General features: G+C 38.9%; 1 protein-coding gene across 1 annotated transcript; it reads right to left on the bottom strand.

The window, feature by feature from the left end:
- Nucleotides 1–10720: 10720 nt before the first annotated feature.
- Nucleotides 10721–15060, bottom strand: LOC138319645 (golgin subfamily A member 4-like). Its single transcript, XM_069262795.1, has 6 exons — nucleotides 14446–15060; nucleotides 12757–13905; nucleotides 12267–12560; nucleotides 11591–11995; nucleotides 11245–11377; nucleotides 10721–11031 (listed from the first exon to the last, which is right to left on the bottom strand). Exons 1-6 carry the CDS (start codon nucleotides 15058–15060, stop codon nucleotides 10721–10723), a joined length of 2907 nt encoding a protein of 968 aa, XP_069118896.1.
- Nucleotides 15061–15406: the final 346 nt, after the last annotated feature.

Here is a 15406-nt window from a genome sequence, read left to right as displayed (position 1 = left end):
GAGCGAAGAGAGGGGGTAATAAGTCCTGAGTGGCGAGAAATCATGCAATAACTGACTTACTGCATGCTTCTTAATCTCGAACAAAAAGACAGGCTGATTGAAAAAATACACACCTTTCCATCCCCATACCCCAATCTCCCATTGTTCTCTGTTTTGATTTACCTATGTACATAATATGCTTGTGAGCACTTTTCAGTATTATAGGTTCTTTGCTCAATGTTAATACATCAGATTTTCATTGTCCATCGTAAGGAGCACAAGGAGTTTTGCCATGTGTAGAGATAAAAACTTTGATTCTGTAAAATGCTGCATCAAAAAGGCTTTAGGAAATATGCACAGTATAAAACAATTGGATTATTATCAAGCTATGTTCAGTCATTGCAAGAAAAATAAGTAAATGAAAAAGGAAATTGATGAAAACTTTAAATGTAAGTAAATTTTATTAAAAATTAATTCCATCCATGCTGTACATTGATAAAATGCATATATAGTAATATCAATGTATCATTTGTTGATGTAAAGGTTCATGAGGAGTTAAAACTTTTCCTTTTGATACAAAGTTGCGATCATATAATAATTAATTGAAATAATTATTAAAGAAGATTTAGATGTACATTTAAATAGATGTGATTTTCTTATTGTATTATATTTTTAAAAATCTTGTTAGCATTGGTTTTTTGGTATATTGATTAATCTAATCATTAGAACAAGGTGAGTAATGATTATCTCCCCTCTCTTACAACATTTGTTAGGTTGACTGCAAACATGTCCAGCCCCTTTCTTGGTCATATAATAATCCTGATTGGCCATGAATGGGGGATCCAGCCCCTTTCATGGTCAAGTAATCCTGATTGGCCATGACATGGGCTTATTGTGGAGTCAACTGTGGTAGCAAGACATTTATTGGCCACACTTTTCCTTTGTGAGAGGTTGGAAGTATGCAGTAATGAGCAATATTTCAAGACACAAGGGCAAAATATTTGAATAGTTTAAATGACTTATATTTAGTTTCAAGGGCTACCAGTATATTATAATTTATTCGGCTGTACATGGATGGGTGGATTATGTTTATAAGTAGTGGCCAATTTGTCACTAACGAAGGATTCAGAGATGGAGATTGTGAAGACTATTTTACTAACCAACTAACATCACTATGAGGGAAACAGTGTTATGTTGATATTCGTTAGTGTACAGAATTCATTGTAAACCTTACGATGTGCTGTTCTGTGAGATAACATTATGGGCAGCAGTTCCTCTTTTACAAGGTGACACAACAAAACCTTTCCATGGTCAAAAGTTCCTCTATTACAAGAAGACACAACACAACCTTTCCATGGTCAACAGTTCTTCTTTTACAAGGAGACACAACACAACCTTACCATGGTCAACAGTTCCTCTATTACAAGGAGACACAACACAACCTTTCCACGGTCAACAGTTCCTCTATTACAAAGAGACACAACACAACCTTTCCATGGTCAACAGTTCTACTTTTACAAGGAGACACACACAACTTTTCCACGGTCAACAGTTCCTCTATTACAAGGAGACACAACACAACCTTTCCATGGTCAACAGTTGTTTTACAAGGATACACAACGCAACCTTTCCACGGTCAGCAGTTCCTCCATTACAAGGAGACACAACATAACCTTTCCACGGTCAACAGTTCCTCTATTACAAGAGACACAACACAACCTTTCCACGGTCAACAGTTCCTCTATTACAAGGAGACACAACACAACCTTACCATGGTCAACAGTTCCTCTATTACAAGGAGACACAACACAACCTTTCCATGGTCAACATTCTACTTCTTACAAGGAGACACAACAAACCTTCCACGTCACAGTTCCCTTTTTCATTACCAACGGAGACACATTACACAACCAACACACCTTTCCACCAACAGTTCTTTACAGCCACACCTATAAGGAGAACAACCAACCTTTCCAGGTCAACAGTTCTTTTACAAGGAGACACAACACAACCTTACCATGGTCAACAGTTCCTCTATTACAAGGAGACACAACACAACCTTTCCACGGTCAACAGTTCCTCTATTACAAGGAGACACAACACAACCTTTCCACGGTCAACAGTTCCTCTATTACAAGGAGACACAACACAACCTTTCCATGGTCAACAGTTCTTCTATTACAAGGAGACACAACACAACCTTTCCACGGTCAACAGTTCCTCTATTACAAGGAGACACAACACAACCTTTCCACGGTCAACAGTTCCTCTATTACAAGGAGACACAACACAACCTTTCCACGGTTACCAGTTCCTCTATTACAAGGAGACACAACACAACCTTTCCATGGTCAACAGTTCCTCTATTACAAGGAGACACAACACAACCTTTCCATGGTCAACAGTTCCTCTATTACAAGGAGACACAACACAACCTTTCCACGGTTACCAGTTCCTCTATTACAAGGAGACACAACACAACCTTTCCACGGTTACCAGTTCCTCTATTACAAGGAGACACAACACAATCTTTCCATGGTCAACAGTTCCTCTATTACAAGAGACACAACACAACCTTTCCATGGTCAACAGTTCCTCTATTACAAGGAGACACAACACAGCCTTACCATGGTCAACAGTTCCTCTATTTCAAGGAGACACAACACAACCTTTCCATGGTCAACAGTTCCTCTATTACAAGGAGACACAACACAACCTTTCCATGGTCAACAGTTCCTCTATTACAAGGAGACACAACACAACCTTTCCATGGTCAACAGTTCCTCTATTACAAGGAGACACAACAAAACCTTTCCACGGTCAACAGTTCCATATACAAGAAGACACAACACAACCTTTCCAATGTCAACAGTTCCTCTATTACAAGGAGGCCCAACACAACCTTTCCATGGTCAACAGTTCTTCTTTTACAAGGAGACACAACACAACTTTTCCACGGTCACCAGTTCCTCTATTACAAGGAGACACAACACAACCTTTCCACCGTCAACAGTTCCTCTATTACAAGGAGACACAACACAACCTTTCCACGGTCAACAGTTCCTCTATTACAAGGAGACACAACACAACCTCTCCACGGTCAACAGTTCCTCTATTACAAGGAGGCCCAACACAACCTTTCCATGGTCAACAGTTCTTCTTTTACAAGGAGACACAACACAACTTTTCCACGGTCACCAGTTCCTCTATTACAAGGAGACACAACACAACCTTTCCACCGTCAACAGTTCCTCTATTACAAGGAGACACAACACAACCTCTCCACGGTCAACAGTTCCTCTATTACAAGGAGACACAACACAACTTTTCCACGGTCAACAGTTCCTCTATTACAAGGAGACACAACACAACCTTTCCACCGTCAACAGTTCCTCTATTACAAGGAGACACAACACAACCTTTCCACGGTCAACAGTTCCTCTATTACAAGGAGACACAACACAACCTTTCCACCGTCAACAGTTCCTCTATTACAAGGAGACACAAAAAAACCTTTCCACGGTCAACAGTTCCTCTATTACAAGGAGACACAACACAACTTTTCCACGGTCAACAGTTCCTCTATTACAAGGAGACACAACATAACCTTTCCACCGTCAACAGTTCCTCTATTACAAGGAGACACAACAAAACCTTTCCACGCTCAACAGTTCCTCATACAAGAAGACACAACACAACCTTTCCAATGTCAACAGTTCCTCTATTACAAGGAGACACAACACAACCTTTCCAATGTCAACAGTCCTCTATTATAAGGAGACACAACACAACCTTTCCACCGTCAACAGTTCCTCTATTACAAGGAGACACAACACAACCTTTCCACCGTCAACGGTTTCTCATACAAGAAGACACAACACAACCTTTCCAATGTCAACAGTTTCTCTATTACAAGGAGACACAACACAACCTTTCCAATGTCGATAGTCCTCTATCATAAGGAGACACAACACAACCTTTCCACCGTCAACAGTTCCTCTATTACAAGGAGACACAACACAACCTTTCCATGGTCACCAGTTCCTCCATTACAAGGAGACACAACACAACCTTTCCAATGTCGATAGTCCTCTATTATAAGGAGACACAACACAACCTCTCCACGGTCAACAGTTCCTCTATTACAAGGAGACACAACACAACCTTTCCAATGTCGATAGTCCTCTATTATAAGGAGACACAACACAACCTTACCATGGTCACCAGTTCCTCTATTACAAGCAGACACAACACAACCTTTCCACGGTCAACAGTTACTCTATTACAAGCAGACACAACACAACCTTTCCACGGTCAACAGTTACTCTGTTACAAGGAGACACAACACAACCTTTCCACGGGCACCAGTTTCTATATTACAAGAAGACACAACACAACCTTACCACGGTCACCAGTTCCTCTATTACAAGGAGACACAACACAACCTTTCCACGGTCAACAGTTCCTCTATTACAAGGAGACACAATACAACCTTTCCACGGTCAACAGTTACTCTATTACAAGGAGACAAAAAACAACATTTCCATGGTCAACAGTTCCTCTATTACAAGGAGACACAACACAACCTTACCACCGTCAACAGTTCCTCATACAAGAAGACACAACACAACCTTTCCACGGTCAACAGTTACTCTATTACAAGGAGACACAACACAACCTTTCCACGGTCAACAGTTCCTCTATTACAAGGAGACACAACACAACCTTTCCACGGTCAACAGTTCCTCTATTACAAGGAGACACAACACAACCTTTCCACGGTCAACAGTTCCTCTATTACAAGGAGACACAACACAACCTTTCCACCGTCAACAGTTCCTCTATTACAAGAAGACACAACACAACCTTTCCAATGTCAACAGTTCCTCTATTACAAGGAGACACAACACAACCTTTCCATGGTCAACAGTTCTTCTTTTACAAGGAGACACAACACAACCTTACCATGGTCAACAGTTCCTCTATTACAAGGAGACACAACACAACCTTTCCACCGTCAACAGTTCCTCATACAAGAAGACACAACACAACCTTTCCAATGTCAACAGTTCCTCTATTACAAGGAGACACAACACAACCTTTCCAATGTCGATAGTCCTCTATTATAAGGAGACACAACACAACCTTTCCACCGTCAACAGTTCCTCATACAAGAAGACACAACACAACCTTTCCAATGTCAACAGTTCCTCTATTACAAGGAGACACAACACAACCTTTCCAATGTCGATAGTCCTCTATAATAAGGAGACACAACATAACCTTTCCACCGTCAACAGTTCCTCATACAAGAAGACACAACACAACCTTTCTAATGTCAACAGTTCCTCTATTACAAGGAGACACAACACAACCTTTCCAATGTCGATAGTCCTCTATTATAAGGAGACACAACACAACCTTTCCACCGTCAACAGTTTCTCTATTACAAGGAGACACAACATAACCTTTCCACCGTCAACAGTTCCTCATTACAAGGAGACACAACACAACCTTTCCATGGTCACCAGTTCCTCCATTACAAGGAGACACAACACAACCTTTCCAATGTCGATAGTCCTCTATTATAAGGAGACACAACACAACCTTACCATGGTCACCAGTTCCTCTATTATAAGGAGACACAACACAACCTTTCCACGGTCAACAGTTACTCTATTACAAGCAGACACAACACAACCTTTCCATGGCCAACAGTTACTCTGTTACAAGGAGACACAACACAACCTTTCCACGGGCACCAGTTTCTATATTACAAGGAGACACAACACAACCTTACCACGGTCACCAGTTCCTCTATTACAAGGAGACACAACACCACCTTTCCACGGTCAACAGTTCCTCTATTACAAGGAGACACAATAGAACCTTTCAACGGTCAACAGTTACTCTATTACAAGGAGACAAAAAACAACATTTCCACCGTCAACAGTTCCTCTATTACAAGGAGACACAACATAACCTTTCCACGGTCAACAGTTCCTCTATTACAAGGAGACACAACACAAGATTACCACGGTCAACAGTTCCTCTATTACAAGCAGACACAACACAACCTTACCACGATCAACAGTTCCTCTATTACAAGGAGACAAACAACACAACCTTTCCACGGTCAAAAGTTCCTCTATTACAAGGAGACACAACACAACCTTACCACGGTCAACAGTTCCTCTATTACAAGGAGACACAACACAACCTTTCCACGGTTACCAGTTTCTCTATTACAAGGTGGCCCAACACAACCTTACCACGGTCAACAGTTCCTCTATTACAAGATGACACAACACACAACCTTACCACGGTCAACAGTTCCTCTATTACAAGGAGACACAACACAACCTTACCACCGTCAACAGTTCCTCTATTACAAGGAGACACAACACAACCTTTCCACGGTTACCAGTTTCTCTATTACAAGGAGACACAACACAACCTTTCCACGGTCAAAAGTTCCTCTATTACAAGGAGACACAACACAACCTTTCCACGGTCAACAGTTCCTCTATTACAAGGAGACACAACACAACCTTTCCACGGTCACCAGTTCCTCTATTACAAGGAGACACAACACAACCTTACCACGGTCAACAGTTCCTCTATTACAAGGAGACACAACACAACCTTACCACGGTCAACAGTTCCTCTATTACAAGGAGACACAACACAACCTTTCCACGGTCAACAGTTCCTCTATTACAAGGAGACACAACACAACCTTTCCCAATGTCGATAGTCCTCTATTATAAGGAGACACAACACAACCTTTCCATGGTCAACAGTTCCTCTATTACAAGAAGACACAACACAACCTTTCCACCGTCAACAGTTCCTCTATTATAAGGAGACACAACACAACCTTTCCAAGGTTACCGGTTTCTCTATTACAAGCAGACACAACAAAACATTACCACCGTCAACAGTTCCTCTATTACAAGCAGAGACAACCTCAACAGTCTCCCCTTTGGTGGTGTTCAAGCTAATGTTAAAAAATCCATAGAAACTGCCCACAGCCCAATTTTCTTGAAACTTTGCATATTGAAAGAACTACCTATTGTCCCTTTAAAATGACACTTCTTTTTCCTTTTGTGATTTTAAAAAGGCCCAAAGGGCCTGAATTCTTTGTAGTCATTTTCATTAAAACTACCTGCACAAACATGCCAAAAAAGGTTGGCATTTGTTAAATATTCTACATTTTTTATTCATAAATCATTTGAGTAGATCGTATACTTTATATTTAAGTCATTTCTTTTAGATTTTTAACGGAAAATTTTGTTTGAAATAATATTTTTTACGAAAAAGTAACACTTTTTGGAAAAAATGAAAACGAAACATTGCTCTTTGTCATCTCATTTCACCCTGTTACTGGTTTTGTCCACAATTTTACCCCCATTTAAAAAAACTCCCATGACATTTTCTGTTAATGTGTAAATTAGGTTCAAAATTAAAATCCGGGAAAACTGTTTTTGATTGACTTCAAAATACAGAGTGCATGTAGCAACGGACCACCTCTTTGTTAGTATACCTAGTTATACATTTCCAGTTTATGATTCCAGAGTCCGATGTAAGTGAAAATCAGTGTACAGTAATAATTTTTGATGCTAAATATAATGGTAACACTTTTTAAAATATTGGTTGCCATGGTAACAAAACGGAGGCCTCTATTAGGCTGAAGTTTAAATGATGTCAGAATGAAGTGAAAAATGGTATATAGAGGTTACGAGGTATGCTGAATAACATGGTAACACTTTCAAAAAGATTAGTTGCCATGGAAACAAAATGGAGGCCTCTGATTGGTTGAAATTTAGATATTGTCAGATTTAAGTGAAAATTGGTATATATGGGTTATAAAATATGCTGAATAACATGGAATCCCTTTTTAAAAGATTGGTTGCCATGGAAACAAAATGGAGGTCTCTGATTGGTTGAAATTTAGATATTATTAGATATTAATGAAAATTGGTACATATGGGTTATGGGGTATGCCGATTGAGATAGTAACAGTTTTAAATACATTGTTGCCCTTGTTTCGAAATAAAAGCCGTCTGATTGCTCAAAATTAAGATTGTAGCCTTTGTGGTGCTGGTATTATTTTTAAATTATACATACTTTATTTGAAAATCAAATGTAACTCTGTTTCCCTCTTTAATCATTTTTAATTCAATTTAAAATAGTTTTTATCTACATAAGAGAGATGGATAATCTTAATTTGTATCTTTTGCGTTTAAGTTGCTGACGAAAATATATTTCTTTCCAATAATTATTTGATTTTTGATATGAAAAGAGAAACTATTTGTTTTACTCAAGAGCATATCTAGTTGTTAGGCTTTTTTGTACTGTGAGGGAAGATGCATGAATAGAAATGCAATAATGTTAGTGTACATATGTTAGTTAACAAACAATTCTATCACTAACTGTTGTTTTATTATGGTGTCTATGATCAATTTTAGATTTATGATCAACTAGGGCAAATATTGATTTTTTAGAAAATTCCCCTTGCTACATTTCAGCCTATAAAATGTTATTTTCCCGGATTTCATTTTTTTGAAAAAGTATATTTTATAAGATTATACCTATAGCGTGTTTTTAAAATGGTTTAAAAGTGTGGACAAAATCGATAACATGCCAAATATTTCGAGCAAACCCAATATCCTCAATATTTATCCTGACAAAAAATTGAGGTCTTTTTGCTTCAAAATCAATTTGTCGTAAAAATATTCCGTAAATATCATTATAAATGGATATGAAATAAAGAATGAAGTATCTTTTATTAACAAAAATAATTTAAAAAAAAAGAAAATTATGTTCAAAAGATGGACACAAGGGGTCCCCTTGCCATATACCCAAAGTAATTTTAGAAAACATCATTTCAGGCCCTTTATGCCTTTTTAAAACATACAAAATAAATTAACAGCACATAAAAAGTAGTTATGTACCTAGACCTTTAATACTGCAAAATTTGAAAAAAATTCGGCATGTGGGCGGATTTTGCAACCCCACCTTTAACACTCCAAACTCGCCACATCAAATGCACATATTAACATATATATATATGACCATTCTTAAATAACCATAGACTTCTGTTATCAAACGGTTCTCTTTGAAAATTGATTTCATCATTGCGTTCTCATAACCAGTCACGGTCTTTGTTTAGTGTCTTGGCATTTATAAAATCACAGAGTACTTCATGCATTTCAATAATTTCGTTTGAGTTAGAAAAAAGTTTTTTTCATCAGGTACATATATATTTTTAGGAATATATTATGAGGATGAAGTGTGTTATAATCCTGATAGTGTTAATTGAATGACTGATGTCTTGCAACTTTAAAAAGTACATAGAGGGCTACTTTGATTTGGATTCAATTTTCCTTACCTTGACATAGGTATTTGAGTATTAGGTGAACCGGCTCACAAAGTGCCCGTTCCATCTGGCATACTTTACAATCTGGTATTAAATTAAAGAAATGATATAACAATGTCGAATTACCATAATATGCTTAACTTCCGATCTAATGGAAGTAATTAGTCTCAGTTGAAGTACACCGTGTTTAAATGCAAGGTTGCATTCTAATCGGCCATTGCAGTTAAACGTTTAATGATGGATTATAAAACCACATTAATACCTAGAGAATGTAATCAGTATGTCCCAGTGATCCTTACAAAACCCTATCACAGCAAACACTAGAAACTCCATACTAGGAGATGCTTAATACTGCTGATATTTCATTAAACGATTCAACGGCGGGAATCAATGAAATAAAGAAGATAAGACAACATACAAAAGACACAAGAGAATTTTAATAATTATATTGCACCATATTTAATTTAAATAGGTTTTATATATGTTTAAGGCACGAAGTACTGTTGCCATTCTGCCTACGAGAAAACAAGAGGAAATGGAGTAGGAAGGTAGGCCTAAAGAGGTAGAAAAAGAAAAGAGCGAGACGCACTATAATTCAGTTGTTTCGTTGTCACATATTAATACTGGCTATATAATTCCTACGTTTATAGCAAGATCGTCAGAAAGTTCGGGGTATGAAATCAATCAAATGGACTAGATTAATATGATTAAAGACTAGAATCATATGCTAGCGTTCTCAACTTCATAGAAATATTGTAATTGTTGATAGTTTTTGAATGATACAAAATTGTACTATCCGACTATACTGAGCTTATGAATAGTTACCAGTAGTAAGTAGAATGCGGATCTGCAATCAAATGATCTGTTACCTTACCTGTTACCTTACCTGTCGTCAAGGTCTATTGTTCATAGGCGTTCGTCGCCTCTCTGACCCATCACATTGTATTTCTTGCATCCGGTTCGGGTTGGTCTGAATAGCAATCTTGACAGAATTGATATTATTTTTGTTTCTTCCACAGTTCATTAATAGATGACCTCAACTGGTTTAATGTAGGAGATGACACTACTTTCTCAGATAAGTTGTTCCATGTGTTAAATGTTCTTTGGGAAAAAGAGAAATCCCTGCCATTCAGTCTGCAGTAGTTCTTCGATAACTTTAGTGTGTCCTCTAGTTCAGTCTGCAGTAGTTCTTCGATAACCTTTGGAGTGTCTTCTAGTTCTGTCTGCAGTAGTTCTTTGATAACCTTTAGAGTGTCCTCTAGTTCTGTCTGCAGTTGTTCTTCGATAACCTGTAAAGTGTCCTCTAGTTCAGTCTGCAGTAGTTCTTCGATAACCTTTTAGAGTGTCCTCTAGTTCTGTCTACAGTAGTTCTTTGATAACCTTTAGAGTGTCCTCTAGTTCTGTCTGCAGTAGTTCTTCGATAACCTTTAGAGTGTCTTCTCGTTCTGTCTGCAGTAGTTCTTCGATAACCTTTAGAGTGTCCTCTAGTTCAGTCTGCAGTAGTTCTTCGATAACCTTTAGAGTGTCCTCTAGTTCAGTCTGCAGAAGTTCTTCGATAACCTTTAGAGTGTCTTCTAGTTCTGTCTGCAGTAGTTCTTCGATAACTTTTAGAGTGTCCTCTAGTTTAGTCTGTAGTAGCTCTTCGATAACCTTTAGAGTGTCCTCTAGTTCTGTCTGCAGTAGTTCTTCTTTCTTCGATAACCTTTAGAGTGTCCTCTAGTTCTGTCTGCAGTAGTTCTTCGATAACCTTTAGGGTGTCCTCTAGTTCAGACTGCAGTAGTTCTTCGATTAACCTTTAGAGTGTCCTCTAGTTCTGTCTGCAGTAGTTCTTCGATAACCTTTAGAGTGTCCTCTAGTTCAGTCTGCAGTAGTTCCTCGATAACCTTCAGTGTCCTCTAGTTCTGTCTGCAGTAGTTCTTCGATAACCTTTAGAGTGTCCTCAAGTTCAGTCTGCAGTAGTTCTTCGATAACCTTTAGAGTGTCCTCTAGTTCTGTCTGCAGTTGTTCCTTGATAACCTGTAAAGTGTCCTCTAGTTCAGTCTGCAGTAGTTCTTCGATAACCTTTTAGAGTGTCCTCTAGTTCTATCTACAGTAGTTCTTGATAACCTTTAGAGTGTCCTCTAGTTCTGTTTGATAACCTTTAGAGTGTCCTCTAGTTCTGTCTGCAGTAGTTCTTCGATAACCTTAAGAGTGTCTTCTATGTCTGTCTGCAGTAGTTCTTCGATTAACCTGTAGAGTGTCCTCTAGTTCAGTCTGCAGTAGTTCTTCGATAACCTTTAGAGTGTCTTCTAGTTCTGTCTGCAGTAGTTCTTCGATAACCTTTAGAGTGTCCTCTAGTTCTGTCTGCAGTAGTTCTACGATAACCTCTAGAGTGTATTCTAGTTCTGTCTGCAGTAGTTCTTCGATAACCTTTAGAGTGTCCTCAAGTTCAGTCTGCAGTAGTTCTTCGATAACCTTTAGAATGTCCTCTAGTTCAGTCTTCAGTAGTTCTTCGATAACCTTTAGAGTGTCCTCTAGTTCAGTCTGCAGTAGTTCTTTGATAACCTGTAGAGTGTCCTCAAGTTCAGTCTGCAGTAGTTCTTCGATAACCTTTAGAGTGTCCTCTAGTTCTGTCCGCAGTAGTTCTTCGATAACCTAAGGGTGTCTTCTATGTCTGTCTGCAGTAGTTCTTCAATAACCTTTGGAGTGTCCTCTAGTTCTGTCTGCAGTAGTTCTTCGATAACCTTTAGAGTGTCTTCTAGTTATGTCTGCAGTAGTTCTTCGATAACCTTTAGAGTGTCCTCTAGTTCTGTCTGCAGTAGTTCTTCGATAACCTGAAGAGTGTCCTCTAGTTCAGTCTGCAGTAGTTCTTCGATAACCTGTGTCCTCTAGTTCTGTCTGCAGTAGTTCTTCTTTCTTCGATAACCTTTAGAGTGTCCTCTAGTTCTGTCTGCAGTAGTTCTTCGATAACCTTTAGAGTGTCCTCTAGTTCAGTCTGCAGTAGTTCTTCGATAACCTTTAGAGTGTCCTCTAGTTCTGTCTGCAGTAGTTCTTCGATAACCTTTAGAGTGTCCTCTAGTTCAGTCTGCAGTAGTTCTTCGATAACCTTTAGAGTGTCCTCTAGTTCAGTCTGCAGTAGTTCTTCGATAACCTTTAGAGTGTCCTCTAGTTCTGTCTGCAGTAGTTCTTCGATAACCTTTAGAGTGTCCTCTAGTTCTGTCTGCAGTAGTTCTTCGATAACCTTTAGAGTTTCTCTAGTTCTGTCTGCAGTAGTTCTTCGATAACCTTTAGAGTTCTCTAGTTCTCTCAGTATTGTTCTTTAGAGTGATAACCTTTAGTGTCCTCTAGTTCAGTCTGCAGTAGTTCTTCGATAACCTTTAGGTGTCTTAGTTCGTCTGCAGTAGTTCTTCGATAACCTTTAGAGTGTCCTCTAGTTCAGTCTGCAGTAGTTCTTCGATAACCTTTAGAGTGTCCTCTAGTTCTGTCTGCAGTAGTTCTTCGATAACCTTTAGAGTGTCCTCTAGTTCAGTCTGCAGTAGTTCTTCGATAACCTTTAGAGTGTCTTCTAGTTCTGTCTGCAGTAGTTCTTCGATAACCTTTAGAGTGTCCTCTAGTTCTGTCTGCAGTAGTTCTTCGATAACCTTTAGAGTGTCCTCTAGTTCAGTCTGCAGTAGTTCTTCGATAACCTTTAGAGTGTCCTCTAGTTCTGTCTGCAGTAGTTCTTTGATAACCTGTAGAGTGTCCTCTAGTTCAGTCTGCAGTAGTTCTTCAATAACCTGTAGAGTGTCCTCAAGTTCAGTCTGCAGTAGTTCTTCGATAACCTTTAAAGTGTCCTCTAGTTCTGTCTGCAGTTGTTCCTTGATAACCTGTAAAGTGTCCTCTAGTTCAGTCTGCAGTAGTTCTTCGATAACCTTTAGAGTGTCCTCTAGTTCTGTCTGCAGTAGTTCTTTGATAACCTTTAGAGTGTCCTCTAGTTCTGTCTGCAGTAGTTCTTCGATAACCTTAAGAGTGTCTTCTATGTCTGTCTGCAGTAGTTCTTCGATAACCTTTAGAGTGTCCTCTAGTTCTGTCTGCAGTAGTTCTTCGATAACCTTTAGAGTGTCCTCTAGTTCTGTCTGCAGTAGTTCTTCGATAACCTTTAGAGTGTCCTCTAGTTCTGTCTGCAGTAGTTCTTCGATAACCTTTAGAGTGTCCTCTAGTTCTGTCTGCAGTAGTTCTACGATAACCTCTAGAGTGTATTCTAGTTCTGTCTGCAGTAGTTCTTCGATAACCTTTAGAGTGTCCTCAAGTTCAGTCTGCAGTAGTTCTTCGATAACCTTTAGAATGTCCTCTAGTTCAGTCTTCAGTAGTTCTTCGATAACCTTTAGAGTGTCCTCTAGTTCAGTCTGCAGTAGTTCTTTGATAACCTGTAGAGTGTCCTCAAGTTCAGTCTGCAGTAGTTCTTCGATAACCTTTAGAGTGTCCTCTAGTTCTGTCCGCAGTAGTTCTTCGATAACCTTAAGAGTGTCTTCTATGTCTGTCTGCAGTAGTTCTTCAATAACCTTTGGAGTGTCCTCTAGTTCTGTCTGCAGTAGTTCTTCGATAACCTTTAGAGTGTCTTCTAGTTATGTCTGCAGTAGTTCTTCGATAACCTTTAGAGTGTCCTCTAGTTCTGTCTGCAGTAGTTCTTCGATAACCTGAAGAGTGTCCTCTAGTTCAGTCTGCAGTAGTTCTTCGATAACCTTTAGAATGTTCTCTAGTTCAGTCTTCAGTAGTTCTTCGATAACCTTTAGAGTAACCTTTAGAGTGTCCTATAGTTCAGTCTGCAGTAGTTCTTCGATAACCTTTAGAATGTTCTCTAGTTCAGTCTTCAGTAGTTCTTCGATTAACCTTTGGAGTGTCCTCTAGTTCTGTCTGCAGTAGTTCTTCGATAACCTTTAGAGTGTCCTCTAGTTCAGTCTGCAGTAGTTCTTCATAACCTTTAGAGTGTCTTCTAGTTCTGTCTGCAGTAGTTCTTCGATAACCTTTAGAGTGTTCTTCGAATTTAGTGTCTCTAGTTCAGTCGAGTAGTTCTTCGATAACCTTTAGAGTGTCTCTAGTTCTGTCAGCAGTAGTTCTTCGATAACCTTTAGAGTGTCCTCTAGTTCAGTCTGCAGTAGTTCTTCGATAACCTTTAGAGTGTCCTCTAGTTCAGTCTTCAGTAGTTCTTCGATAACCTTTAGAGTGTCCTCTAGTTCTGTCTGCAGTAGTTCTTCGATAACCTTTAGAGTGTCCTCTAGTTCAGTCTGCAGTAGTTCTTCGATAACCTTTAGAGTGTCCTCTAGTTCTGTCTGCAGTAGTTCTTCGATAACCTTTAGAGTGTCCTCTAGTTCTGTCTGCAGTAGTTCTTCGATAACCTTTAGAGTGTCCTCTAGTTCTGTCTGCAGTAGTTCTTCGATAACCTTTAGAGTGTCCTCTAGTTCTGTCTGCAGTAGTTCTTCGATAACCTTTAGAGTGTCCTCTAGTTCTGTCTGCAGTAGTTCTTCGATAACCTGAAGAGTGTCCTCTAGTTCAGTCTGCAGTAGTTCTTCGATAACCTTTAGAGTGTTCTCTAGTTCTGTCAGCAGTAGTTCTTCGATAACCTTTAGAGTGTTCTCTAGTTCTGTCAGCAGTAGTTCTTCGATAACCTTTAGAGTGTCCTCTAGTTCAGTCTGCAGTAGTTCTTCGATAACCTTTAGAGTGTCCTCTAGTTCTGGGTTCATTGTTCAATAATAGCAAGTTGGTTTAGCCGTAATGGTGGATTATTTAAAGATTTGTTACATTAAAAAGTTGTATTAGTTTATTTCATACCTACACGTGTAATACTGGCTGGTCTAGGGCAATACACTCATGTCGCCTGAGACTGTATTGCATGGCTACCCATGCAATAAAGCCTCGTGACGTCACGGCGTCAACAAAATCTCTATTTCCTCGGTAAAATTTTAACTTTTTTTCACAAAATTGACTGGTTTTACTATAAAAGATGCAAGCAACGGAATTTGTGTTGAAAATATCACGTAATTTTTCATGTATGGAAATTGACTTCCAGTCGTGGATTTCTTCGAATTT

This window comes from Argopecten irradians, chromosome 3 (genome assembly GCF_041381155.1).
Source record: "Argopecten irradians isolate NY chromosome 3, Ai_NY, whole genome shotgun sequence".
NCBI classification, from domain to species: Eukaryota; Metazoa; Mollusca; class Bivalvia; order Pectinida; family Pectinidae; genus Argopecten; species Argopecten irradians.
This window is presented reverse-complemented; position numbering and strand designations above follow the sequence as displayed.

Excerpts from the sequence above, each read along its gene's own strand:
- LOC138319645 (XM_069262795.1), bottom strand. The coding sequence starts at position 15,060 with ATGAACCCAGAACTAGAGGACACTCTAAAGGTTATCGAAGAACTACTG. Across the intron at positions 13,906-14,445 it reads AACTAGAGGACACTCTAAAG|ACAGAACTAGAGGACACTCC; the intron begins GTTATCGAAGAA and ends GAACTACTGCAG. Across the intron at positions 12,561-12,756 it reads AACTAGAGGACACTCTAAAG|ACAGAACTAGAGGACACTCT; the intron begins GTTATCGAAGAA and ends GAACTACTGCAG.